We start from the raw sequence: 26,854 nt of genomic DNA, 5'->3' as shown, positions 1-26,854 counted from the left end.
ACGCGGGGGATCCGTTCCGGATCCCGCCGCGTATGGCGATTTCCGCCTATGCTCGAGCCCCATTGTAAACAATGGGGCTCGTGCACGGCGGTGCGGAGGTGCGCGGGGCGCAACGGGGGCGTGCGCCCATTCAACTGAATGGGACGCGCCGGCCCTTGTGCCCCGCGCGCGCCCAGCGGCTTGAGCGCATACGCTCAAAGCCGCTTATAAAAAGTCCGTGTATGCGGAGGCCCCACTGTGTGTGTGTGTGTGTATATATATATATATATACACACACACTATGTTCAAGCCATGGATGGCTGAATGCGCAGATAAAGAATCCATAGATATGGAAGGCCAACTGTAGTTCAGGACACAGCTTGCCTGAGACTAAATTCAGTACCTCCCTTTCTGCTCAAACCAGAATTCATAAGAGAAGAGCCAGAGATACAACTACAAAGAGGGGCACAAGGTTCAATACTCCATCCTCTCCAGGTCCTTTTGGTGGGACTTTGCTGTCCATTCGGCTGCACTCAGTGGCCAGAGTGGCCCGCTGACCGTTCTGGGTGTGGACATGCCATCTTTTCTGATACTCATTCTGCTGCTAGGGCAAGCGGGGAATTTTGTCGGAGGAGCCTTCCTTTTCCCCCTCTCCAAGGTTTCCGAACAAAAAGGATCTGCTTTCCAGAAGCTCAAAACCCAGTCCAAATAACTGGTAAAATATTTAACCATGAGTTTCCAAAGGGCAGCTTTAATTTTGGAGTTGCAGTTGCCTTTGATGGGGAGCTGGACTGGCTGTCCTTCCCCAGCAGAAAGCAAAAGCTCTTTCTACCCCTATGGACCTTTTAGCACTATTTGCCTGGCTGCTCAGGAAGGGGCTTTTGACAGGTGGGCTCTGTACTTTGCGGCATTGTTTTCTCTTCTGTTGTATTTTCCGGTAGCTTTTAATACAGATGTGTTTTAGTGTCGCAGTTTCTTTGTCGATATCCAAACAAGTTGTGCTTTTCTCTGTGCCCTTTTTAGTTAAAGGTGAACCATCTTGAATCTCAGTTTGGGGAGAAAGGTGGGATGTAAATCACATGCGTAAATAAAAGCAATCTTCTGAAAGAGTGTTGTGCCTAAAGAATTTGCTTGAGATGTCGGTTCTCTCCTAGGTCCCAAGTTATTTGTTGCCATAATAATTGAATTCCTGTTCCCTTTTAGACCCCCCAAAATAATATCCTGCACTGGAATACTTTCTCTTTGGGCTAAAATATGGGTAGTGTATTTGCAGTATCCTTGTCCCATTCTGCTGAATGAATTAGTTGATCCTTCTAAGCTCACTTACTAAGAGAGGCTGGTGTCCATGGCCTGCTGATGGAGTTTGTTCTGGGGGCTGTAGAATTTTGAGAGGGCCAGACCACCCTCCCGTTCCAGCTTTGTTGTCTTTTTTCTGCTGTTAAGAAGTCCCTTCCTACTCTCCTAACAGTTGCCAGCGACCCATTCTACTTCAAAGCTGAGAAAGGTCTTGACCTTCAGACCTAAAAGGTCAACAAGAGCTGGGCTGGAATGACCCCCTGGTGACCAAGGCATCCCATTCAGGAGGAGAGAGACCGTTATCCGTTATCTCACTTGGAAAGCCAACAGAAGACATTGGCAAAGCTACTTTTCCTTTAGAGAGCATCATCATATTTGAAAGGTGTCATATTGAGGATGCAGCAAGCTTTTTTTCTGTTGCTCCAGAGAACAGGACCAGGAACAATGGATGTAAGCTACAGAGAAAGAGATTCCACCTCAACATTAGGAGGAACTTCCTGACAGTAAGAGCTGTTGGACAGTGGACTATGGTGCCTTAGAGGGTGGTGGAGTCTCCTTCTTTGGGGGTCTTTAAACAGAGGCTGGATGGCCATCTGTCGGGGATGCTTTGACAGAGAGTTCCTGCATGGCAGAATGGGGTTGAACTAGATGGCTGTTTTTGGGGTCTCTTCCATCTCTAGGATTTTATGATTCTAATGTACATTTCTCTCTGTGGACAGAAAGATGCAAAGTATGAGGAGAAAAATTTGGGGTAGGAACCCCTAGGAAAAAGAGTGGGGCATAGAACTGGATAAAAGTCCTCCCATGGCTGTGCCCCAAGATGGGTGGGGGGGGGTCTCTTCCCAGTCATTGGCCGGAGAAGAGGCTTAAGGCAAGGGGTGGGCACCCTTTGCTACTTTCTATCACAAGAATCGTCTGATAGCAATTCAGAAAGATGGTCCATAGTGTCCCTGTGAGCAGAGGCTCCACTTAGGGGTTTGGTTCCTACCTGAACTGCTGGAGCTCTCTCTCTCTCTCTCTCTCTCTCTCTCTCTCACACACACACACACACACACACACACACACTGCAAACAAGGGTACTTTTCCCCTCTAAGCTTCCTTGATTTTCGCAGCATATTTGTGTGGGAAAAGCTTTTCCTCCCATTCTTGTCAGATCAGTGGCTGCTGCACAGTGGGCAACCACCTCCACTTAGCCACTGGTTTTGATGGGAATGCGTGAACACACATTCCTGGGTGGGCAAATGGCAAACAGCATGCTTCTCTCATTATCAGTCAACCCACTTAGAATTAGCTCCACCACCTTGACGCTTTTATTTTCCTAGGGGGGAAATAGATAACGCAAAGGGATCTTGCAGCACCTTTAAGACTAAGTGAAAGAAAGAGGTTGGTAACAGGAGCTTTTGTAGATTTGAGCCTCCGTCAGATCACCCAGAGGCCTTCCAGTAGATTCTCCTGTCTGCTTTCTGCTGGAACTGGGCTTAACTGGTCAGTATGGGAAACAGTGGAGGGGACAGGCAGTCTCTTGCCTTCCTTCTTGGGGTTCAGTGAGCCAGTTGCAGCTGACTGTTCTGCACCCCAAAACCTCCCCGGATTGAAGAGGTTATAGTCTTTAGGCTGATGGGCTGAACTGATGTAGGATAGACTGGGGAAACCTCTCTTTTGCTCACTCTCATTTTCTGTCTCCCTTTGTATTCCATCCCACCCACCCGCCCCATTCATTCTTTGGATGGGATCATCTTGCACCCGTGTGTCTGGGCAAACAACACAGGGTCCAGTGTAGGAATCTGGAGCTGGGTCCTGGTAACCTGCTTGTTTGTGAATCCGAGTAGGGGTACCTTGGAGAAGCCATTGCCTTTCTGCCTCGGTCTGCTGTGTGCAAGGCATGAATCCTCTGGCTATGAGGTGTTGCAGAAATGGTAGACTCCACTTCAGCATGTGCATAAATTTTGCTTAACTAACACTTCTGGTTTCCCCCGTCTGGTCCCCCAGCCTGCAGCTTCTTCACTGTTTGCCATGTCTCTTTGCTTTCTCCCCCACTTCTCTGCCCCAGTCTCCGTTCCTTATTTCTCTGGTCAGTCTACAGATCACAGGGCTGTGTCTTTGGCCACCTTACAGAAGCTCTTTAATTCCTTCTAGGACTTAAGAAGAAAGATGGGTCCTGGCTTGGAGGAAGCATTCCTCACTAGTTCTGACTCTCCTTTTCCTTGGTGGTCAATGGGACATAGTGGTCTCGGCCAAGTTCTCTTGCAAAAGAACTAGAATTTGGGGAGATTCTGCTTTCAGAGCAGGAGGCAGTGCATGGCCACAACAACTAGTAGCCGTTGAGGTAGTTTCCAAAGTACCCATGTTCGTCTCTTGCAGCATAAAAAGAAAGGAAGGGAAAAAGAATGTGGTAGCACATTTAAGACTAACTGGTTTTTATTTTTGCACGCACTTCTGCTAATATAAACCCACTTCTTCAGAAGCAGTACCAAATGGTATCAGGGCCTCATGCGATTGATAGTGTCATCTCCCATTAATTTGTCCAGTTCCCCTTCCAAAACCACTGTCCAAGTTGGTGGCCACAGCTGCATCTTGTGAGCCCAAATTCCATAGTTTTAACAGTGTGCTCTGTGAGAAGTTGGTGTTCCTTTTGTCTGTCCTCCATCTCTTGCTGTGCAGCTTCATTGGATGACAACCCCCACCCTCCAAAAAAGTTCTAGTATGATCAGGGAGAAATGCTTCTTCTCCATGTCTTCTTTTACACACCTCTTGCACCTCTCCACTTACTCTCCATTTTTCTAAGCTTAAAAAAAATAACAATAACCCAAAATTATAACCTTTCCTTCCTCCTCATCCTCCTTGTGAGGGAACTGCTCTGGACCCTTCATTATTTAGGTAGCTCTTTCTGCTCCTTTCCCAGTTTCCTCCTTTTTTCTCAGTGTGGTCTAGTGTGGTGTGACATAGTCCTTCAAGTGTTGTCACACCACAGAGGTATAGAATTGGTAGCCATCTAGGCTCCCATTTTTTGGACATATAAATATAGTTAATAATGGGTCAGTATAAAACGAATAATGGGGGCCAGTTATAGTACATATCCGCTGGAGATGTGTTCTGGATCCCCCTCCCCACAGATACAAGAAAAGAGGTCCCATTGTTCTTAATGGCGGCATGATGTGCACACGCTTGCTACTGTGGCCATATGCACATGCCGCCATTTGGGACAACAGGGATTGCCATCCATGGATGCTCAGATCCACAGATGACAAGTCTACAGATACAGAGGTCCGACTGTTTTGGCAGGGCTTCATTTTTAGTTACTTTACTAGCATTTATTGAGAAGGTTTTTACGGTTTTCCATTTCTCCCCACACAACTACCGGCTGGAGATGAGGGGTCTGTCCTGTACTCACCATCTTCCTCTGGTTGCTGAGGCAGAAAGTGCAGATCTGTTTAGGCTGTGAGTTCTCACTTTCCCGCGCAGGTGGGCTGCTGCTGCCAACACTACTGCTGTGGTGGAAAAAGGCTGGCGTGGTATGGCACGGTTGTCCATCCCCGCAAGCCTCTCCTACCAGGAGGACGTTGCCCAGGTGGGAGATGTAGCTGGAGGCCAGGCGGAGGGTCTCGATTTTGGAGAGCTTCCGGTCAGCTGGCTCAGTGGGGATGAGAGTCCGCAGGGCAGTGAAGGCTGTGTTGACACTGTTGGTACGGTCCCTTTCCCGCGCGTTGGCCGTGTGGCGCTGGCGGGGCTCCCGGTTGATCCGGTTTATCTTCTTGGAGCCGGACCTGCGCTGGCCGCTTTTGAGACCATACCCACCGTCGTCCATGTGGTACAGCTTCTCATCCGAACCTGAACTCTCACTGCCGTTCTCCTCGTCCTCCGACAACATGCTGATCTCGGGGTAGAGGAACCGGCTGGGGGGCGAGCGCAGCATGGCGAACGACATGGCTGTGCGGCAGGTGAGGGGAGCAGCGCGGCACGCTCCTTGTGGCCTGGGGACCCTCAGCTCCAACCACTCATCCTGTGGTTGCTTCCCACACACGTTCCCAGTGGCTCCTGTGCTGAATCTCCCCGTCTCGCCTTTATGCCTTCAATTCACCTTCCCCAGAGGCTGCTTAGTCTGCATCCAGAACTGGGTCCCCTTTGGATGGTTGGCTAGCTGGCCGGCTGTCTTGGCAGGGAAGGAAAGAAGTTAAGTCTGGTTGCCTGTAAGTCCCAGCTTGTGTTTCCGCCTTGCACATGTGTGTCTGTGCTTCTTAGGGCTCCCCTTGGAGTGCAGCAGGAGCAGAACGAGGAAGAGTTTTATAGTGAGCGGCGACTAGTCAGTCTGGCCCCTCCTCTGGCTTGCAGCAGCTTCACGCCTACCTGAGCATTCCTCTCTTTCAGCTCACAATGAAGGAGGAGGCACACATGCTGACCATTACCGCTGGGGAGCTGTGGGTCCAGAGGCTGCAATGATAATCTCTCCCATGTGGATTTCACCTGTTGGGCATGTGGGGTCAGCAGGCACAACACATCCTGGCTTGTCTGCCATGACGTTCCTGGAAGGGGAACACTGTAGCTGCTCTCCTTTCACTATCCCAAGGCGTTGGGCTGCTCAGAAGCCTCCCCTGCCTAGGAAAGCCAAGGCTGTGCCAGGGGAGAGGGCAGCGTGGATGGAGCTGGAGTGGCCCTAGGTTTTCCACCCACCCACCGACCCATGCTCCCTTCCCCTGCCATAGCCTGGAGTCGCTCCTGAAGAAGGAACACTCGCCTTCCTTCCCATTCCCTGGAATCCCATCAAGCATCACCAAATTGATCCTGCCACTGTTGCTTCTGCTGCTGCTGCTGCTAATGGGGCCCAGCAGGAAGGATTAACCCTCACAAAGCCATGCATGGAGAACTCCTGCTCCGGAGAAAGGAACAGCTGCTGGTCTTCTCCAGATGCCTCTTCAGAGCCCTCAGAACTGAGTGGCACACGTTAATGGTTGCTATTTGCTCCCCCTCCTCATCATTCCCTGAACGCTCAAGCCAGAGTCAGGAATACCCCTCTGAAGGAGGGGTGGCTTCAGTGGATGCCGCTGTTTTTCTTTTTGACACCCTCAGTTCCCCAAAGGAATGGGGGGGGGGGGCTGGCCCACCCTGGCCCAGGAGAGAAACCCATTTGGCTTGCTTCCATCTCTCTGGCATATTTTGGGGCAGTGAAGGCCAGTTCTGTGGCATTCTCAGAAGCTGGGTGTATGTATGTGGTTGTAGATGGAGAGGCTTTAGAGCAGAGGGGGAATTGTGTTGCTCTCCAGAGGGTATTGGACTGCAGCCCCCAGCACTCCTCACCATTGGCAGTAGGGACTGGTGGAAGTGGGAGTTCAGCAACAACCCCCAGAGCAGTTTCTTGCGTCGAATGGTGATGTCCCTTCCCAGGCAGTTCAGAACAGAAGGACCAGTCCATTTGTGCCTCTGTCTTGTAGGGGAGGTTGCCCATGTCTTCCCTCTTTGTGGGCTGCCACACTTTTGTGGTCCTGCTGTTAGTTTCTTTGGGTCCCAGTAGTAAATCTGAAGGCAGTAGACACAAGAGCAGGAAGCAGGTGGCATGCACAGGCAACCATGATGGATGGACCCCCCCCCCCCCCGTGGCGCTTGGGTGTGCCATTAGCCAAGAGATGTCAGGGAAGGGAGGTCAGGTGAGGCAGGCGCCGCCACATTCGGAGCCGTTCACAGCCATGGACCTTATTTTTTGTGCCACAACAAATCAGAGGTCTAGAAATGTAACGCTTTCACAAAGCACACACTCATTAAGTTTTAAAATAGTCTTTTATGTTTTCCGGGGAAGCAGGGACAGGGTGGTTCTTCCCACATCCTTCTGCTTTTTGGTTTTTTTAGCTGCCCTTCAGTCAACTTCGACTCACGGTGACCTTGTGGATGAGACACCCTCAAATACCCCTGTCCTTAACTTCTCTCTTCAGTCCCTGCAAGACCATGACCATGTTCCCCTGGTTGACTCCATCCATCTGGCATGTGGTCTTCCCCTCCTCCTTCTACCTTTCCTAGCATTATTGTCTTTTCCAGTGATCTGTGCCTTCTCATGATGCGGCCAAAGTACGACACCCTCAATCTGATCATCTTGGCTTCCAGGGAGATCTCTGGTTTGATCTGTCCAAGGACCCATGTATGTATGTATGTGTAGATCAGGGGTAGGCAACCTTTTTGAGCCGGGGGCCGGGTCGCTGTACCTCAGACAACTGGGTGGCCGAAGCAAAAAAATAAATAATTTAAAAATAAAAAAAATTAAATATATAAATAAACCAGGACAAATGTAGGACAAAATTTTCAAATGGAGGACACTTTTTATAAAAAGGATGGAGGACACGTGAAAAAATTTGCTGATTTTTTACAAAAATGTTAATATAAATGCATGTTTCTGAGCCTTCTACAGACAATTGCCCCCCAAAGGCCCCGGTGGCAATCGGCGGCAGGACCGGGCTGGGGCTGGTCTCAAGGCCTCGCTGGGCTGGATCCGGCCCGCAGGTTGCCTACCCCTGGTGTAGATAGATAGATAGATAGATAGATAGATAGATAATGTCTTTTTGGCCTCTGCAGTATGCTCAACACTCTTCTCCAGCACCACATCTCGAATGCACTGATTTTATTTTTATTCACTTTCTTCATTGACCAGCCCTCGCATCTGTACATAGCAATGAGGAATACAGCGACCTGAACGATTCTGACTTTAGTGCTCAGTTGTATATCTTTACTCTTCAGGGTCTTTCCTAGTTCTTTCATAGCTGCCCTTCCCATTCCTAGTCTTTTTCAGATTTCTTGACTGCAGTCTCCGTTCTGGTCAGTGTCATTTGGGGTTAGTGAGCTTTGCCCCAGGTGACTTTTGGAAAGGGCTGGGGTCAGGGGACAGGTTGCCTCTATTGTTATCCCCTTGCGCGTGCGCACCCCCCCACACACATACACACTGGTCCTGTGATAAAGTAGATAAAGAGACACATGTCACCCTGGAGAAGTTCCCAGTCAGTTTGCCCTGGGAGAAAGGAAGGGGCAGCTCTTTCCCCCATCTCTGCCCCCATGCCACCCCTCTTCCTTCCCCCTGGGCTCCCAGCTTTCCTTCAGACCCCCTTCCCCCCCCCCCTTCTCTCTCTCTCTCGCTTCCTCTGCTCTCCACGTGGACCAGCTATTTTCAAGAAAGTGCTACTGGGAAAAGAATCCTTCTGACTGCCAGGAATGTACACTGAGGAGGAATGCCTCTGCCGTTCCAAGAGCAACTTCCAGACGTGTGGCTGAGTGACGGCAGCTCCTGGGGGGGGGGGATGATTGGGCTGGGGGGATGTGGAGGCAAAGAAGAAGGCGGCTGCCCCTTTTTCTTACTCAGGGTGGGGTATTAAATGCACAGGAGGCAACTGGGAAGCAGGAGGGGAAGGGAAAGAAGGCCTCTCCTGGCATGGGCTGCATGGTGGGCTGAACCTCTAGCCTTGGCCTGGCTCGCTGGCTCCTGTGTCAGGTCTGCCAAATCCCCTCTTGCCATTGGCATGGGCTGAGACCCACCTTCAAAGGGAGGAGAAAGAGGCTCCAAATGCAATACCTGCAAAGGGAAGGAAGGAAGGAAGGAAGGTGTATCCGGAAGGAAGGAAGGTGCACCCAGAAGGAAGAAGGAAAGAAAGGAAGGAAGGAAGAAAGGAAGGAAGAGAAGGAAGGAAGGAAGCTGCATCCTGGACACCTGTAGGCCAGGCACATGGAGGGGGCAAGCGCTGGATCCTGCTCAGTCCACCATTGAGACCATGCCAGAGTGTCATGTATGCCTGACCCCGGTCATCTTTCTCCTGCAGAGCCAGAATGAGTAAAAGACAGCTGAGGTTCTGGGGGTGCTCCCTTCTAGGTCCAGAACCTCCTCTTTTCCCTCACAGTCACATGTAGAGGAGTCCAGCCACAGTTTCCCCATTTTATTCCCCTCTCCAGTCTCACATGGGAGCTGCCCAGCTCCTTCATGCCAAAGGCACACAGGCAAACAGCAAAGATTGCCATGGGAGTGAGGTGGCATCACGGCCGAAACTTAGAAGCAAACAAATAGGTACCTGGTGCTGGGGTCAGGATTCTCTTTCTGGTGATGAGGCGGGGCTAATTTCTCCCCATCACAATGGGCATCCCCAAACAAAGGAGGGAAGCACCAGCAAAGGTTCCCCTCCCAGGTTGGTTGGGTCCCCCCCCCCCCCCAGCCCTGGGGGGGAGAGGAAAAAGGGATGCCTTGCTCATTACTCAGTTGGCTGTCCCTGCCATCCTCCTGCTTTTCCTTCCTCCCCAGGCTCAGCCATCTTTTCCTGGCTGGGAAATTCCTGGCAGGCAGGCAGGCAGGAGCCTTGGAGGGGTTGTGGGGGAGACCAGGAGTGATGCCATGATGGATGGGCTGGAGGAGGGCCAGGAGGAGGGATGCCCCTTCTGGGGGATCCGAACCATCCACTCCCTCCCCATCCTCCCCAGGAACCACTTGTGCTTTCCACGTGTTTATGGGGAACAGATGGCGGCAACCTGGCAGAGGTGACGGGGTGGTGAGTGTGTCAGGGAAGGGGTCACATTCACACCTCCCTACCAGACAGGCCTGCAGTGTTCTGCTGTGTTGGACATTTGGGGGGGGGGAGGCTGGAGGAAAGGAAGGGGGACTTTCTTTGGTCTTTCTCCAAGCTGTCCTGATAGTTATAGGTGGAAAACACCAGTTGGAGCCAAGGAGAATCCCACCTTGTTCATAAAAAGATCTGCATCGTGCAATGTAGAATCCTAGAGTTGGAAGAGACCTCAAGGGCCATCCAGTCCAACCCCATTCTGCCATGCAGGAATTCACAATCAAAACACCCAGTGGGAAAGACGGCCAATCCATCCAGTGTCTGTTTGAAAACCTCGAAAGGAGGAGACCCCACCATTCTCAAAGGGAGTTAGACAGCTCCTATTGTCAGGAAGTTCTTCCTAATGTTAAGATGGCATCTCTTTTCCTGTAGCTTGCATCCATTGCTCCATTGTGTCTTATTCTCTGGAGCAGCAGAAAACAAGCTTACTCCCTCCTCAATGTGACATCCCTTCAGATACTTAAACAGGGCTATCATGTCTCCTTTTAATCTCCTTGTCTCTGGCCTAAACATACCCAGCCCTCTAAGTCTCTCCTCATAGGGCTTTATAGTTTCCAGGCCCTTCTCCATTTTGGTCACCCTCCTCTGGACACGCTCCAGCTTTTCAACATCCTTTTTGAATTGTGGGGCCCAGAACTGGACACAGTATTATTCCAGGTGAGGTTTGACCAAAACATGAATCTGTTTACCTGATTTGCCCAGTAAGGTTTGTGTCTGGATGGTTATTCAGCCTGAGGAGCCCACAAGTGGGGTGGTGGTGGTCAGAGGGTTAAGCCAAGATGTGGGCATATCCTCACCTCTATGTGAAACCAAAACTCAGGAGCACCTGCATTCTGAGTCCTGTGGGCTACCTTGGTGTGTTTCCAGCAGTGGCAACTTCTGCCCTCCACCCCACCGAGAAACCAGGTGGAGGTGGCTTTTATCCTCTCGCTAGTCCCCTCGGCCACAGTCCTCCCCGTCCAGCCATGCATCGCTCCTGCGACCACTGAGCTGTGGTAGAGGCAAAGCTGGCCAAGCAAGAGGCAGGCAGTTGCCAGCCAGCCAGCTTTGGGAGGACTGGAAAATGTGAGGCACCCTCCTTCGCCTGGACGGGCCCTGGAACACATGCAGGCACGCATGCAGGCACGCACACAGCCCCCGGCACTGCTGACCACCCTTCCCAGCCCCTGTCTGTGCTTTAACAAGTTTCTGAAGGGCACCCATAAATCCCCGGCTCTGCCGTTAATGAGCCACTGGCTTGCAGCGTTCAGCTCTGGGCTGCACTTCTAATCATGGATCCATTGTATGTGCCACCACTGACTTCCCACCCGCCCCAAAGCAGGCCTTCTGCCCGGTTTCCCAGATGGAGCTGCCCTTGATGGATTCCAGAGGAAGGAGCAGGAGCAGTGCTGGAAGCAGGCAGAGGAGCTCCTCCACAGGAGTTTGGACCATTGTGGGCAGGGTGACATCTGCACCATGCTCATAGAATAATAGAATTGGAAGAGACCCCAAGGGCCATCCAATCCAACCTCATTCTGCCATGCAGGAACTCTCAATCAAAGCATACCCAACAGATGGCCATCCAGCCTCTGTTTAAAGACCTCCAAAGAAGGAGGTCCACCAAAATCTCCAAGGAAGGAGTGTGTTCGACTGTCGAACAGCTCTTACTGTCAGGAAGTTCTTCTTAGTGTTTAGATGGAATCTCTTTTCCTGTAATTTGCATCCATTGCTCCATGTTCTATCTAGTCTCTGGAACTGCAAAAATTAAGCTTTCTCCATCCTCAACATGACATCCCTTCAAATACTTAAATAGGGCTATCGTATCATCCCTTAACCATCTCTTCTCCAGGCTAAACATACCCAGCTTCCTAAGCTTTTCCTCATAAGGCATGGTTTCCATGCTGTCCCCTTGTCCATCTAGGGCAGGGGATCCTAAACTTTGATTTTCTAGATGTTTTGAACTTCAGTTCTCAGATGTCCCAGACAGCTTGGGCAACAGTCAGGAATTCTGGGAACTGCAGTCCAAAACATCTGGAGGATCAAAGTTTGGGAACCACTGATCCAGGGCAATCAGAAGGGGGTGGTTGGCACCAAGGCAAGCCTGCTCACTTGCCCTGTTCTGCTTGCCCAGCTCCTGCTCTTGCTGTTGGTTTGGAGAAAATAGGAGCAGCCTGGCACCCGCCTTCCCTTCTTTCCCAATGGCTTCTGTTCACAAAACCATAGAGTTGGATGAGACCCCCAGGTCTCATCCAACCAACACCCTTCCAGGTGGCGCATTGCATGGCCCAACAGCTTTCATTGTCAGGAAGTACTTCCTAATGTTTACGTGGAATCTCTTTGCCTGTTTGGATCTGTTGCTCCATTGTGCCCTATTATTTGGAGCAGCAGAAAACAAGCTTGCTCCATCTTCAATATGGCATCCCTTCCAATATTAAAACATGGTCATGATGTCCCCTCTTAACCTTCTCTTCCCCAGACTAAGATGCTTCTCAGAGGTGTTGGTGGTTTCCAGACCTTTCGCCATTTTGGTTGCCCTCCTCTGGACACGCTCCAGCTTTTGTGGGTGCAGGAAAACAAGGGTTGGGATTGCAGACAGATGAAACACAGGCTTGCAGTGCCCCTTTCTTTACAGAATCTTAGCTTTGGGCCTTTATATCATTCCATCCTGGCCTATTTTGGGGATGGAGACAAGATGACCAGGGACCAAAGTAGGGATGAACTGCCCAGCCTTAGTTCATCATGGGTGTTTGAGTGACCTGTAAAGTGAGCGGGGAGGGGATTCTGCAAGAGCACAATAGGAGAGAGAGGTCTTTTGGGGGGGGTGGAATGACTTCCTGAGCGAGGCTTGACTGGTACCTACTCTGTGATCATTTGGATAGTAAGCAAAGACCTTTTAGTCTTCCGTCTTGTTTAAAATATCTCCAAAACTTTTAATCTTCTAGTATTTGCATTTAATTTTATTGATCAGCATCTTTGCTACTTGGAATGTTCTTCTGCTTTGCCATTTGATGCTTGACTGATGCTTTTGACATTTCACTGATACCTCTAATGGCCCAGTATGTGTTGTCTGTCTACAAGTAGTTTCTGACTTATGACAGCTCTAAGGCATCATGGGATTTTCTTGGCCGTTTTCTCCAAAGGGAATTTGCCTTTGCTGTCCTCTGAGGCCAAGGGAGCCACTGGGTTTGGATGAGACAGGATTCAAACCCTGCTCTCCAGAACCATAGTCCAACACTCAAACCACTATGCGATTCTGGTTCTCTCTAATTGCCAAGAGTACCTCGTTATTTGTTGTTGCTGTTGTGTGCCTTCAAGTCCGGCTTATGATGATCCTAAGCTGAACCTATCATGGGGCTTTCTTGGCAAGATTCATTCAAAGTGGGTTTGCCTTTGCCTTCCTTGGACTTGCCCAAGGCCACCCAGCAGCTGTCCATAGCTCAGAGGAGACTCAAATCCTGGTCTCCCAGAGGAGTCCTGGTCCAGCATTCAAACCACTACACTATTCTGCCTCTTGCAGAGTTTTTCTTGGCAAATGTCTTCAGAGGAAGTTTAGCGTTGACTTCTTCTAAGGCTGGTTTCATTCATTCCAAGTGGGTTTGAGCAGGGATTGATCCGTAGCTGAGCAGGGATTCAAACCTCAGTCTTGTGGACTCCCAGTCCAGCCTTCAATCCACTAAACCCTGCTGGCTCTTACTGCATTATTTGGCTGTAAGCAAACACAGCTAACCAAGTAACATTGCTACATAATTAACTCCAGGAAGATGTGGAAGGAGAATGCTTGGGAGGGGGGAATGCCCTTTGTCTTCAGAAGTGCTTTTTGGGGTTCATCCTGTCCATAAATGTTGTGCAGAGGAGGGACTTGCCTCCTCCATCATAGTCCTGTGTCCTCAGCCTTCTTTCTCTTTCCTCCAGGACATTCGCAACACGGTGGGCAACATTCCCATGGAATGGTACCAGGATTTCCCCCACATTGGCTACGACCTGGACGGCAAGAAGATTTACAAGCCCATCCGCACCAAGGATGAACTGGACAAGTTCTTGGAGAAGATGGAGAACCCTGAATACTGGTGAGGATCTCAGGGCAGGGTGGGTGGTGGGCTATGAAGACAAGAGCTCTCCCCCCATTCATGTCTCTGCAGCCAAGGAGAATGGGAAGCAACTAAATAAAGGCCACAGTGCTTCCTATATGTTCAGCTTTCCTCACCTTGTCTCCAGGGGGAAAAGAGAGGCAGCTGTGCTAGTCTGTTTCAGTGGAAACCACAAAGAGAAACCTTAATGGCTAATGAGTTTTATTTGGCTCAAGCTTTTCTGCAGCGCAGGCCACAGCTGCTTCTTAAAGATGCCGCAAGAGTCTCTTCTCATTAGGCCTCTGTGAAGGTTCTCTGTGGCTCCTGCTGAGCTACATGGGACTCCTTGAGAGACCACCTTTTCCCTAAAAACAAACCTTGCTGCCCCCACCCAATGATAAACTTGTTAGGCCTTCGCAGCACATTGGGATGTTGCTGGGAATTCCAGTGGATTTTCCTTGGCCAATTTAGGGAAGAACTAGCCAAGCTAAGGCACTTAAAAAGGAGTGCAAAGAGGCAGAGTGCTTTAAAGGACAACTTTATTCTAACTGAAAGAATTCTGCAGCAAAAGGCTATCACTACACGAAGGACCAACTTGTCCTCCAGGCACAGACAGAAGGTATAAGTTATAGAATACAATCATTTCAGCCAAACTGGGAAAATAAATCCAAAATCACGATGCCACTGACTGGTACATGTTCTTAATCTTACTCACAGATAAGTCCCAACCCTCTCTGAACCAGGCAGGGTGCTTAGCCCAGTGTGAAGCTTAGGCCTTGTTGGCTACAGTGGCCTATGACAAAAAAGAGACTTTCTCCATGATTTCTCTTCCTGAGCTGAAAAGGCTTTAGAAATGCAACAGTGTGTGGCTTTGAGGTCTTCTTGTTTGGGAAAAGCTCTGGTGAAGAAGCTTCTTCCAGGGCTAAGAACTCTGAAACACACTTGCACATGCATGTATCTGGGGACTTGCGGGATGTCTGTGTTCCTTGCTAAGACCCAGGGGTCCCTGCATGCACAACCGAGGGGTGAGCTTGGTCTGCCTTGGAGGTCACAGGGCAAGCAGAAACCCCTGTTGGGACTGGAGCTGGGACAGCCCAATTTTGGTCTTTCGGGCATTGCCTGAATCCCTCCTGTCATGCCAAACCCTGATGTCTGGGGCTGATAGTAGTTAGAGTTCTGTGCATTTGGAGAACTACAATCTGTCTACCCCTGGTTTAGAGGAGGCCCTCTTTGGCTGCATGTTGTATGAAGAGTAGGATGCATGATAGTGGCGTGGAGGCATCTCTGGTCAATTTCAGTGATGCTTCTACAGCCATTGCCAGTGAAGGGCTGGGATGGGACAGTGTGGATGGGACAAGATGTTGCTACCATAGGGCAGAGAGCTTGCCATCTGTTCCCAATCAGGCTGGCCTCAGCTCGATGCCAGGAGATGACTGGTGGTTGTGCCCTGCTGGTAGGGCAGCCCACGACAGTAACCCATCCTTTTCCGCCACACTTTACCCCCCACAAAACAGGAGAACAGTCAATGACAAGAAGACCGGGGTGGATGTGAAGCTGACCGATGAACAGGTGGAGCTGGTGAACCGTCTCCAGCAAGGGCAGTTTGGCGATGTGAATTTCAATCCTTATGAGGTGAGGAGAGGGTCTGCACCATGCCAGCCTGGCCTCCTTTGGGGTCTTTGGCTCTCCTGTGGGCTGGAGGAGGAGGAGGAAGAGGCAAGAGCTCTCCAGCAGCCACCTCCTCTAAGCCAGACCCCCTTGATCCCCACCTTTCTTTCCACCTCCACCTTTGCAGCCCTCAGTGGATTTCTTCAGCAGCCAGGTGATGATCCATCCTGTGACCAATCGCCCAGCGGACAAGCGAAGTTTCATCCCTTCTCTCATTGAGAAGGAGAAGGTAAGAGGGAGGCAGGCAGTGGGAGGGTGGTTTTTGTTTGACCTTTGAGTGGGAGATGAAAGTCTTTTCAGCAGTTTAAAACAATACAGAATTTAAACCAATGGAAATAATTTAAGCAGACTAAATGTATTGTTGTTTCATGCTTTGGAGTTGATTTCAACTTACGGTAACCACATCATGGGGTTTTGCTATCATTGCTTTCCTCTGAGGCTTAGAGAGTGTGGCCTACCCCAGGTCACTCAGTGGATTTCCATGGCTGAGGAGAGATTTGAACCCTTACCTAATGGAGTCCTAGGCCAGCACTCAAGCCACTGCATCAAACTGCCTCTTCTAGGTGTTTCCTTGGCATTCTTTCTTTCAGTTAGTCATAAAGGTGCTGTAAGACCCTTTTGCACACTGACCCAGACTGACATGGCTGTGGCCTCGACTGTTCAGGGGAGACTTGCCATTGGCTTCCTCTGAAGTTGAGAGATCCTGACTTGCCCAAGCTCGCCATTTGGGTTTCCATGGCTGGGTGGACTCTCATTTGAACTCTCATCTCCCAGTCTCAGTCCAACATTGAAACTACTACACCACACTGGCTCTCTGCACTAGAAACTTCCTAACGGAATTTACAAGTTAAAAACAGGTTAAATGCTTTTACAAGTTTGAAAGCATATATATGAACCATTTGGAAGAAATCAGTTTGGCTTCCGAGGCTTTAATTCAGTTTAATTTAATTTTTTAAGCCAAGCTTTTGTTGGGCAGTGGAAGGAAACCAGCACCAGCCAGGACTCCAGAGAGGAAGCCCCACAAACAGGCGCCACAGCAGAGAAGACCTGGCTGGCTGGATGACATGGGGAAGAGGAAAGTCTGTTGTTGTTGTTGTGGTGGTGGTGGTGGCTGTTGCACTTCAGCCTCTGAGCCAGAGCACAGGGACTGGATTCTTGACCTGCAGAAAGGCTTGGACTCTGCTTTCCCTTTGGGAAACAGGCAAGGAATAACTGCCCACTTTGGAGAACAATTAAAGGTGCAGCTCTGTCTTGGCTGCTTCCCCATGAAGGTCTTTGCAGGGACGGTAAAGGAAGACCATGCAGGAGGGAAAGGAAGCTGCTTGATGTCTTTGGGGTCTCCCCTCTCACCCCCCGCAGGTCTCTCGCTTGGTCCATGCCATCAAGATGGGCTGGATCAAACCACGGAAGCCCAAGGAGGAGACGCCAGCCTTCTATGACCTTTGGGCTCAGGAGGACCCCAACTCCATTCTGGGCCGCCACAAGATGCATGTGCCAGCCCCCAAGCTCCCTCTGCCAGGCCATGAGGAGTCCTACAACCCACCGCCTGAGTATCTTCCCACGGAGGAAGAGGTGAGTGCGTCTGAGGCCAGGCTGGCTGAGGAGAAGCTGGGATTTGGGGCAAGGGATGGGGGGATTGGCAGGGAGGGAAGGAGGGAGACAGTTGTCACTGATGGATTGGGGAGGTAGGTCTGGGCGTTGGAGGGGAGTGTAGCGTAGTGGTGGAACCAGGGGGTTGGGGAACAGGGATGATGAGAATCAGACAATACCTGAATGGTTAAACATTCCCCAGCTCTGATGCAGACAGTCCTGAATTGGATCCCTGGCAAAACCAAGGGCCACCTCCAGCACTGGGGGTCTCAGAAAGGTCTTTTCAATCCATCCAGCAAGAACCCCGGAGAGTCTCTGCTTCCCATCAGGATGGCCAGCAAGGCCACTGGTTGCCTTAGGCAATTTTATCTTTCCCTCTCTCTCGTCAGAAATGAAGGAAGGTGGCCTTCAGAGATTGTCCATATTGCTCTCTCAGCCTCTCTCTTTCTTTCCTTCCAGAAACTGGCCTGGGAGCAGCAGGAGCCCTCGGAGCGCAAGCTGAGCTTCCTGCCCCAGCGCTATGAGCAGCTCCGCCGGGTACCGGCCTTCCCTCACTTCATCCACGAGCGCTTTGAGCGCTGCCTCGACCTTTACCTGTGCCCACGCCAGAGGAAGATGCGGGTAGGCAGCTGCATGCCAGTGGAGGGGGGAGTCTGGGCAGGGACGGGTGGGCAGAACCCAGCCTTTACGCCCTGCCTGCCTCCTGCACATGTACGTCTGACATCCTGTAGTGACTCACTTGGGAGCTGTTGGAAAGTGACCCACCGGACAGTCCTGCTTTAATGTCTGGCAACACCTCCTGAGGGGTGGGAATGACAAAGGCAGCAACCCTGCTGTGGGGAAAGGTCAATCATAGAATCATAAAGTTGGAAGAGACTGCAAGGGCCATCCAGTCCAACCCCTTTCTGCCATGCAGGAAAGCTAAATCAAAGCATCCCCGACAGATGGCCATCCAGCCTCTGCTTAAAGACCTCTAAGGAAGGAGACTCCACTACACTCCGAGGAAGTGTGTTCCACTGTTGAACAGCCCTTACTGTCAGGAAGTTCCTCCTAATGTTGAGGTGGAATCTCTTTTCCTGTAGCTTGCATCCATTGTTCCGGGTCCTGTTCTCTGGAGCAGCAGAAAACAAGCTTGCTCCCTCCTCAATATGACATCCCTTCAAATACTTAAACAGGGTTATCATATCACCTCTTAACCTTCTCTTCTCCAGGCTAAACATCCCCAGATCCCTAAGTCCTTCTTCCTAGGGCTTCATGGTTTCCAGACCATTTTAGTTGCTCTCCTTTGGACACATGGCTCCATTTTCTCAACGTCCTTTTTGAATTGTGGTGCCCAGAACTGGACACAGTATTCCAGGTGGGGCCTGACCAAAGCAGAACACAGTGGCACTATTACTTCCCTTGATCTAGACACTATACTTTTATTGATGCAGCCTAAAATCGCATTGGCCTTGTTAGCTGCTGCGTCACACTGTTGACTCATAGAATCATAGAATCGTAGAGTTGGAAGAGACTACAAGGGCGATCCAGTCCAACCCCCTGCCATGCAGGAAATCCAAATCAAAGCATCCCCGACAGATGGCCATCCAGCCTCTGTTTAAAGACCTCCAAGGAAGGAGACTCCACTACACTCCGAGGGAGTGTATTCCACTGTCGAACAGCACTTACTGTCAAGAAGTTCCTCCTAATGTTGAGGTGGAATCTCTTTTCCTGTAGCTTGGCATCCATTGCTCCGGGTCCTAGTCTCTGGAACAGCAGAAAACAAGCTTGCTCTCTCCTCAATATGACATCCTTTCAAATATTTAAACAGGGCTATCATATCACCTCTTAACCTTCTCTTCTCCAGGCTAAACATCCCCAGCTCCCTAAGTCGTACCTCATAGGGCATCATTTACAGACCCTTCACCATTTTAGTCGCCCGCCTTTGGATGCGCTCCGGTTTCTCAGTGTCCTTTTTGAATTGTTTGTGCCTAGAACTGGACACAGTATTCCAGGTGGGACCTGACCAGAGCAGAATAGAGTGGCACTACTACTTCTCTTGATCTAAACACTATACTTCTATTGATGCAGCCTAAAATCGCATTGGCCTTGTTAGCTGCCGCATCGCACTGTTGACTCATGTTCAACTTGTGGTCTACTTGGACTCCTAGATCCCTTTCACACGTAGTTTCATTCAGGGCTCAAGGTTGCTGCACAGTTCTATGGAAGTTTATTTATACCCCCCACTTCTATGATTCTATTGTTCTTTCCCAGTCCTGGGACTCCTAGCAAGGCACCTTGCAAAAACTGAAAGAGATCCATCAAAACATGGCCAGGAGTTAACACTTTTTTTGCTGAACTCAGAGACCTGTGGTCTGATGGCAACCCATCATGTCCTCCCCCTGGCCTGGCAACCATTTTGTGTGCTGCCAGGCTACCAGATGCTGCAGTTGGTGCCTGCCTTCTTCAGTATAGTGAAGCCCAGAAGGATGGCAGCGTCCCATCCATCATTGTTTTTGCGTGTGACATTTGGTGACCTCAGCTTCTCCCCACAACCCACCTACTTATTCTGGATGGTGAGGCGGGAGCCATTTGCCTGGGCAGCATGCTTGCTTGCTTATGGATTCTTACTCTATTCAGGTCAGTGTGGATCCTGAGGATTTGATCCCCAAGCTGCCCAAGCCACGAGATCTGCAGCCGTTCCCCACAGTCCAGGCCTTGGTAAGTCTTCCAGTGGATGTCAGGAGAGTGGGTCAGCTTCCATCTCTGCTCGCTCTCTTCCCCTGCCATTTCTGCTGTGGGAACATTTCTAACTGGGGCAGAAAGCGGGCTGGATTGGTAGAGTAACTTTGGCTTCAGCATGGATGGGGGTGGTTTGGCATGGGTTGTTTTGATTGAGGGGGCAAGGTGAGGGGTTACAGTGGCATCTTAGCCTTCGTAGGAGGGGGAGACGGGGCCCTAAGAGTACCTGGCAACAGACCCAGGGAAGAATCCTCTGGGTGGATCACATGTGTGTTAGTGTGGCTTATGTGCACAGATATCACCCTTTGGATGGGGCACAGAGGAGGCTATTTTCCCTTGTGCTCTGCCCAAAACTTCTCACCCACCCACCCACAGCCCAGAAAATGCTGATGCTGCTCCTTACAGGTCTGGAATGAGTAGAGAGGGAAGGCAATGCAGAGGAGGACCAAGGAGCAGGTCTTCATTGTGAAGGGAAGGAAATGGATGCTGTGGTCTATCTGGGAACACACCCTCTTTTCTTCCTCCATTAGCAGTTCCTCTGTTCCCTCTCCATTGTTGGGGTACAGCCACAAAAGACCCTCCCAGATATCTCCCTACCTTGACACATGCATCACTCATGCTCTCCTCTCCCCAGGTCTACCGTGGCCATACCAGCATCGTGCGCTGCCTCAGTGTCTCCCCCAGTGGACAGTGGTTGGCATCAGGTGAGCTCAACACTGGCATGAGATTCTGTTGAATCCCTGACCCTGTGGCACAGGGTTGCAGGGTTGTGCCTCCCACCCCAGCCTTGCCCTCTGCCCTCATTCCTGGCCTGTGATGCTACATCTGGAAGCTTGCAAAAGGCACAAGGAAGGGAGGGATCCATTATGGAGGAAGCACGGGAGGCACCTGTGCCAATTGGAGGCCAAGACTTTTCTGGGCCCAACTCACCCGTGACTCTTGTGCAGGTTCTGATGATGGCACCGTGAAATTCTGGGAGGTCTGCACAGCACGGTGCATGAAGACCCTCCCCGTGCAAAGCTGCGTGAAGAGCGTGGCTTGGAACCCCAACCCCACCGTCTGCTTGGTTGCCATCGCCGTGTGAGTGGGGCATTGGGGCGGGCAAAGACTTGAATACATTTGCTAGTGGTCTCACATTATCCAGGGAAGTCAAATCCCCAAGGGACCTGGCAAAGACTGCCTTCCAGGGGGCATCCAGCAAGGGGCAAGAATGGGCATCCTTAAAGTCAGGGCCCTTCAGGGCCTGTAAGAGGAAAGCATTGAAATCACACCGATCTGGTTCTCAAGAGACAGTGACTAAACAGGAAAAGTCAGGATTTTGGTGTAATGGGAAGACAAACATTTTGGGGAAAGGTGGTAGGGAGAAACCTTTCGTTCTACTTACTATCCTAGCACTCCTTCAGGTCCTCCAGTGAAACAGATTGTCAGGAGAGGGAGGGCACACCATACAGACAACACTTGCCCGTGACCACTGACCACTGAGCACATGAATGACCATTGAGGACTGAGAGAGAACACTTTGTCCGTGTCTGATGGAGTTCCCTGTTCAGAGGCCTTCTGCCCCTGAATGTTTGAAGAGGGCCCCAGGAGGAGGAGGCTGGAAGCAGTGTTAAAAGGGCTGTTGTCCTCATGAGGCCTTCTGAGTTTCCATTTGGTATCTACCTGTCTAGCCACTGTCTCACAGTTTTATTGGGGCATAGAGAGAAAAGCCTTCTTCTGCCCTGGGCACCCCTGAGGGCAGCACCCTCCTTCCCTCCCTCCGGGCTGAGGTGTGTTTCCTCTTCCTTCCCCTCGCAGAGAGCAGTTGGTGCTGCTGGTGAACCCTGGCCTTGGGGACAAGCTGCTGTACGGGGCCACCGACCAGCTCCTGGAAAACTACATGCCCCCTGAGGAGGAGCGTCCGCAGCCAGTCAAGTGGGAGGAAGCAGACGGAGAGGACCGCACCTGGGGCGTGCGGCTCATCGTCAGGCATGGGAAGGTACTGGCATGGGAGGGGAGGATGGGTGGGTGGCCTCATGGCAGGGGTGCCTGGGTATGCATTGGCACACTGCTTCCAGCAGGAGAGGGTGGCGTGGGCCTGACCGTCCTCCTCCACCCGTAAATCCCATAGCCTCCTCTGCTGTCCCTGAAACCAGGCAGCAACAACCCTTGTGCTCACGGACTACCCTCCTTCTCTCTGTCCTCTCCCAGCCCCTGAAGCAGGTGACGTGGCACGGGAAGGGAGACTACTTTGCCACGGTGGTCTCCGACAACAGCCACCTGCAGGTCCTGATCCACCAGGCCAGCAAGCGGTGGAGCCAAGCACCCTTCCGCCGGAGCAAAGGCCAGGTGCAGTGTGTCCTCTTCCACCCGCTGCGGCCCTTCTTCTTTGTGGCCACACAGCGCTTCATCCGCGTCTACAACCTCCTCAAGCAGGAGCTGACCAAGAAGCTCCTTACCAACTGCAAGTGGGTCTCCAGCATTGCTGTCCACCCAGGAGGTGAGCAACATGCACAGGCAAGCTTGGGCAGGGCAGGGCAGCACTGTAGGAGAAGGGTCTGGAGATACTTGCTGGAATGGGACATACAGGAGAGACTGAGAGGCTCTGGGTGTTTGAGAAAGGGGTCCATTGCTCAGCTTAGCCCAGTGAAATTCAGCTAAGAAAGACTTCTTTGGTACTTTTGTGGGCCTTTTTCAGGGATTGAGCAGCTGAGGTGAAGTGGCCCTCTTCCTTGGTGGCATGGCTGGTGTCAACAGATCCTTACTGGGAAGGGAAGCCCAGGAACTGAGGGTGGTGGTCCTCGGTATGGGAGACTCACCCAGTGTCACTCCCCTGCCCTCCCTATGCCACACAGCAAGTGTGGCTGGACTAGAGCTGCAGCCTGTTTGTGCCATGCTCTTAGCCACAAGGTTTGAGGCCTTTCCAAGAGAAGCCCTAGCTGATGGCTGTTTCCATCCCTTGTCGTCCCCAATTTCAGGTGACAACTTGATCTGTGGCAGCTATGACAGCAAGCTCGCCTGGTTTGACCTGGACCTCTCCACAAAGCCCTATCGTGTTTTGAGGTGAGTAGAAGGGAAGCGCTTCACCTTTACTTGCTGGAGGCATGATCACCTCAATACACCTGACCCAAGGAGACTGGCAGAGATCAGTGCTGCTTCCTGGCATCACTAGGCACCTGAGGAGGTCTTCCTGTCCTTCAGCTGCTGCTTCACCTGCTTCACCCTGCCTTTCACCTGCTTCTGTGTCACAGCAGAATCAGCCCAGCTGCAGGATGTCAGCTGAAACAAAACAGAAACAGAACTGGCCCAGCCCTTGGTTTTCCTCCATAGAGGCTGGCATGGCCTTGGAGTGGGTGAGGGTGGTGGCACAGTGGTTAAATACCTGTACTGCAGCCACTCACTCAGAACCATAAGGTTGTGAGTTCAAGACCAGCAAAAGGGGTCAAGCTTGACTCAGGCTTGCATCCTTCCGAGGAGGTGGCTAAAATGAGTACCCAGATTGTTGGGGGCAAATTAGCTTACAGTTGTAAACCGCTTAGACACTGCTTAGGAGGTATGAAGTGGTATATAAATGAAGCTTGTTTGTTGTTTGTTTGTTTTACCCCCTCCATGAAGGAGGATCCCACTTTCATTCCGACCTCTATGTGTGAATGACCCTGGGTCTGGCACAGCTCAGTTGGCTGGAGTCTCCCCACCGTCTAGCGATTGGATCTCTTTGAGAGCTGCAGACCTTTTAGGAGCCATGTTTCTCTTTAGAGGTGCTCCCAGCCAGGAGGAAAATTTGGGAAGAGTAACTGAGGAGCCTCTGCTGGGGCAGCTGGACAGGGCCTGACTTTCCTTGCTGGGGGCTTTCCATCCCCTCCCGCCTGCCAGTCCCTATTCTGGAACAGCTACAGATTTGCCCCAAACCCTCCTTGCTGGGAAGAAGGGGCTGTGAACCCCACTCCCACATGGCCTTGCTTAGAAGAGTGAATCTGTCTCACACTGAGGGCTGTGGAGGTGGGAGTTGGAGGAAGCTGGCATCCAGGGCCAGAGGGCAACAATTTCTCACAAGTGCCCTCCCTCCTTCCCTTCCTACCAGGCACCACAAGGCAGCGCTGAGAGCTGTGGCTTTCCACTCGCACTACCCACTCTTCGCCTCAGGCTCCGACGACGGCAGCGTCATTGTTTGCCACGGAATGGTCTACAAGTGAGTAAGGGGCTTGGGAGTTACTTCTCCTCCTGTCACTAAGGAGTGGGATGTGGGGTGAAAGAGTGGTGCCCATTCTCCTGACCTCGGGAGAGTTGAGGACACGCCTGGAGCTCATTTCTCCCCCTCTTTTCCCCTCCGCAGTGACCTGCTTCAGAACCCCCTCATTGTGCCTGTGAAGGTGCTGAAGGGCCACACGCTGACCCACGACCTGGGGGTCCTCGACGTCCTCTTCCACCCCAGCCAGCCCTGGCTCTTCTCCGCGGGGGCCGACGCCACCATCCGCCTCTTCACGTAGCCCCCTCCCCTCCCAGCCACCTCGGGGGTCTCCTGAAGAGCAGAAGGGCAGCTGGGGCCTTTGCCTTGGCCCAGACCTCTCACTCTTCAGAGGAAAAGAGAGGGCCGGAGCCTTTGGCCAGGGAGCTCAGCAGACTCTGCAGAACTGGTTTTGTAATTAAATGTGAGGTCTTTTTGTCCATGCAGAGTCCTTTCTTCCTGGGGCTGAAGGCGTTACAATGATAGCTGTGCAGATAAACCAGTTCTCCTGCTCTTTGCGACTGACTGGGGAGGGGGACTCAGCTCTTGAGAGCCCACCTCTTTCTCTGGGGAGGGGGCTTCAGCTAGAAAGTTTCTCATGCTGAGGTTTGTGTCCATCTCCGCATTTGCAAGTGGTAGGGACTCCTCTGAAATCCTGTTGCATCTCACCACATCACCCCCCTTTCATTTCATGGTGACACTGCCCATTATTAGCATTACGATTGCCGTTATCATTTTATTCATTCATACGCTACCTTTTTGCCAGTACTGGAACTCAAAGGGGCTTACAGGTTATTTCCAATTGAAGACATAGATAAAAATACATTTTAAAAAGTTACTTTAGAAACAATGTGAAGTTCAGGTTTTTTGGGATCTGAGGCTGTGTTCTAGAAAATTTTATTCCTGACCAGCATCTGTGGCTGGCATCTTCAGAGATACTCCGTGCCATCTTCCATGCCAGCATTCTCTGAAGATGCCAGCCAAAGGTGCCGGTGAAACAGGAATAAACTCTTCTTGAATATCTGCAGATTTCCGTTTTCGCCGGGGGTCCGGATCTGTAGAGTTAAAGCCCTTTAAAATTAATTAGAAGACAAATTCTAAATATCCTACATCTGCAGCCCAACAGTGTTCTGGGAGTCTGGCCTTATTGTTCAGTGCACTGATCCAGTCGGTGCCAGAAAAATTGTCACAGGAGAGCAAGTGCATCCAAAGCACGTGAGCATTTGTCAAGCAGTAGTATAGTGTGGGAGCCAGAGCTGGATTTTGCACCGGTGATGCCCTCCTGCCTCTTGTCTCCATTCAACCCCCTCCACCATTTCACTTGCCTTCCTGCCCCAGAGAGTGGGGCAGAACCAGCGGGGGACAGCCTCTTCTCCGAGCCGGGTCTCTCCATGCGCCTCCTCTCCTTCAACCATTGCAGGAGCACTTGTGCTGATGCAACTGTGTTCCCTTGAGGCCAGCCCTGCTGTGCCCAACTGATGGGTAGAGAAAGGCCTTTTTTAGGGTGCAGGAAGGCAGAGTAGGGGACTCACCACTTTGCCTCTCTGCTTAACAATGCAGCACACCAGGTCTAGCTCAGAAAAGGAGCTTGAAGTGACATTAAGGAAAGCTGGTGGGGCTCTGCTCTTTCTAGTTATATAGAGGTTGGGTCTCTCCATCTCCATGAATGAAGGAATTGAGGGCATGCTTATAAAATTTGCAGATGATGCCAAATCAGGAGTAGCAGCTAATACTCCAGAGGACAGGATCAAAATTCAAAATGACCTGAATAGATTAGAAAGCTGGCCAACGCTAACAAAATGAATATCAACAGAGAGAAATATAAGGTACTGCACTTCGGGCAGGAAAATGAAATGCACAGATCTAAGATGGGGACACCTGGCTTATGGAGACTTCTGCATGCAAAAGGGATCTAGGAGTCCAAGCAGACCCGCAGAGCATAAGTTGAACATGAGTCAACAATGTGATGTGGCAGCTAAAAAGGCCAGTGCCATTCTAGGCTGCATCCATAGAAGTATAGTGTCTAGATCAAGGGCAGTAATAGTGCCACTCTGTTCTGCTTTGGTCAGGCTTGAAGAAGGGCAATAGGTAGATAGAAGCAATATGCTTAAGAGGAGTGTAGAGTGGTCCCTCAACATGCAGTGGGGTTAGGGGTGAAGGACCCCCGTGAATGGGGAAAGGCACTATTCTGTTTGCTGGAGTGAACGCATCCCTAGGAATCGCCAGGTCCTTCAGTGCAACTCTGTGGTCAATGTCAGGTAGAAGCTGATCACAGACTTGTGCTGGAGGACCTACCAATGCCTAGAGATGTGTTTTCTCTGGGAAGTCTACCTTCACCGGCACAACTCTGGTCAATGTCTGGAAGAACTGTGCTGGAAGTCCTAGAGATTCCTAGAGACAACATATGAATCAAAACTGCAAATAATCAAAGCCACAAATGTAGAGGGCCAACCATATTTCCATATACCAATTGCCATGGACAAACGAGGGCTCTCCAGACTTTGCCCACTTGTGGACTTTACAAAATCATGGAGAGGGGGAGAGATCACAAATCTGTTTTGTCCAGATCCAGCAAAGCAGCTCCTTCTGGCATTCCCCCCAAGTCTCCTTAATTCCATACAAGCCTGATGCCAGGCCAAGGAGTGGACTTCCATGGGTGACGGATGCCTCTGGTCTGGGCAAGAGGTGGGCAGCAGGGCAATGCCAGCAGCCATTAATCAAAACTCCTTGTCCTCAGCGTCCCAGAGGGAAGAAGAGGCCTTGACCACCACCAC

The 26,854-nt window shown here is 51.1% G+C and overlaps 2 protein-coding genes across 3 annotated transcripts in view; one reads left to right on the top strand and one right to left on the bottom strand.

Moving 5' to 3' along the window:
- Nucleotides 1–5,514, bottom strand: part of SCX (scleraxis bHLH transcription factor) — an 18,190-nt gene extending 12,676 nt beyond the window's left edge. Inside the window, exon 1 of the mRNA XM_042465589.1 lies at nucleotides 4,667–5,514. Within this exon, the coding sequence (XP_042321523.1) occupies nucleotides 4,667–5,200 (534 nt within the window). The 5' untranslated portion in view covers nucleotides 5,201–5,514. The remainder of the gene's footprint in view (nucleotides 1–4,666) is intronic.
- Nucleotides 1–24,520, top strand: part of BOP1 (BOP1 ribosomal biogenesis factor) — a 102,085-nt gene extending 77,565 nt beyond the window's left edge. For both annotated transcript variants that reach the window (XM_042465560.1, XM_042465562.1), the window contains 13 exons: nucleotides 13,743–13,897; nucleotides 15,412–15,529; nucleotides 15,693–15,794; nucleotides 16,925–17,137; nucleotides 17,615–17,776; nucleotides 19,775–19,855; nucleotides 20,511–20,580; nucleotides 20,824–20,956; nucleotides 21,674–21,854; nucleotides 22,067–22,355; nucleotides 22,834–22,918; nucleotides 23,937–24,044; nucleotides 24,189–24,520. In XM_042465560.1, coding sequence (XP_042321494.1) covers nucleotides 13,743–13,897; nucleotides 15,412–15,529; nucleotides 15,693–15,794; nucleotides 16,925–17,137; nucleotides 17,615–17,776; nucleotides 19,775–19,855; nucleotides 20,511–20,580; nucleotides 20,824–20,956; nucleotides 21,674–21,854; nucleotides 22,067–22,355; nucleotides 22,834–22,918; nucleotides 23,937–24,044; nucleotides 24,189–24,342 — 1,851 coding nt within the window. In that variant the 3' untranslated portion in view covers nucleotides 24,343–24,520. The remainder of the gene's footprint in view (nucleotides 1–13,742; nucleotides 13,898–15,411; nucleotides 15,530–15,692; nucleotides 15,795–16,924; nucleotides 17,138–17,614; nucleotides 17,777–19,774; nucleotides 19,856–20,510; nucleotides 20,581–20,823; nucleotides 20,957–21,673; nucleotides 21,855–22,066; nucleotides 22,356–22,833; nucleotides 22,919–23,936; nucleotides 24,045–24,188) is intronic.
- Nucleotides 24,521–26,854: the final 2,334 nt, after the last annotated feature.

The sequence above is a fragment of the Sceloporus undulatus genome, chromosome 4 (assembly GCF_019175285.1).
Source record: "Sceloporus undulatus isolate JIND9_A2432 ecotype Alabama chromosome 4, SceUnd_v1.1, whole genome shotgun sequence".
NCBI classification, from domain to species: Eukaryota; Metazoa; Chordata; class Lepidosauria; order Squamata; family Phrynosomatidae; genus Sceloporus; species Sceloporus undulatus.
Note: the sequence above shows the minus strand (reverse complement) of the source record. Positions and strands in the feature narration are given on the sequence as shown.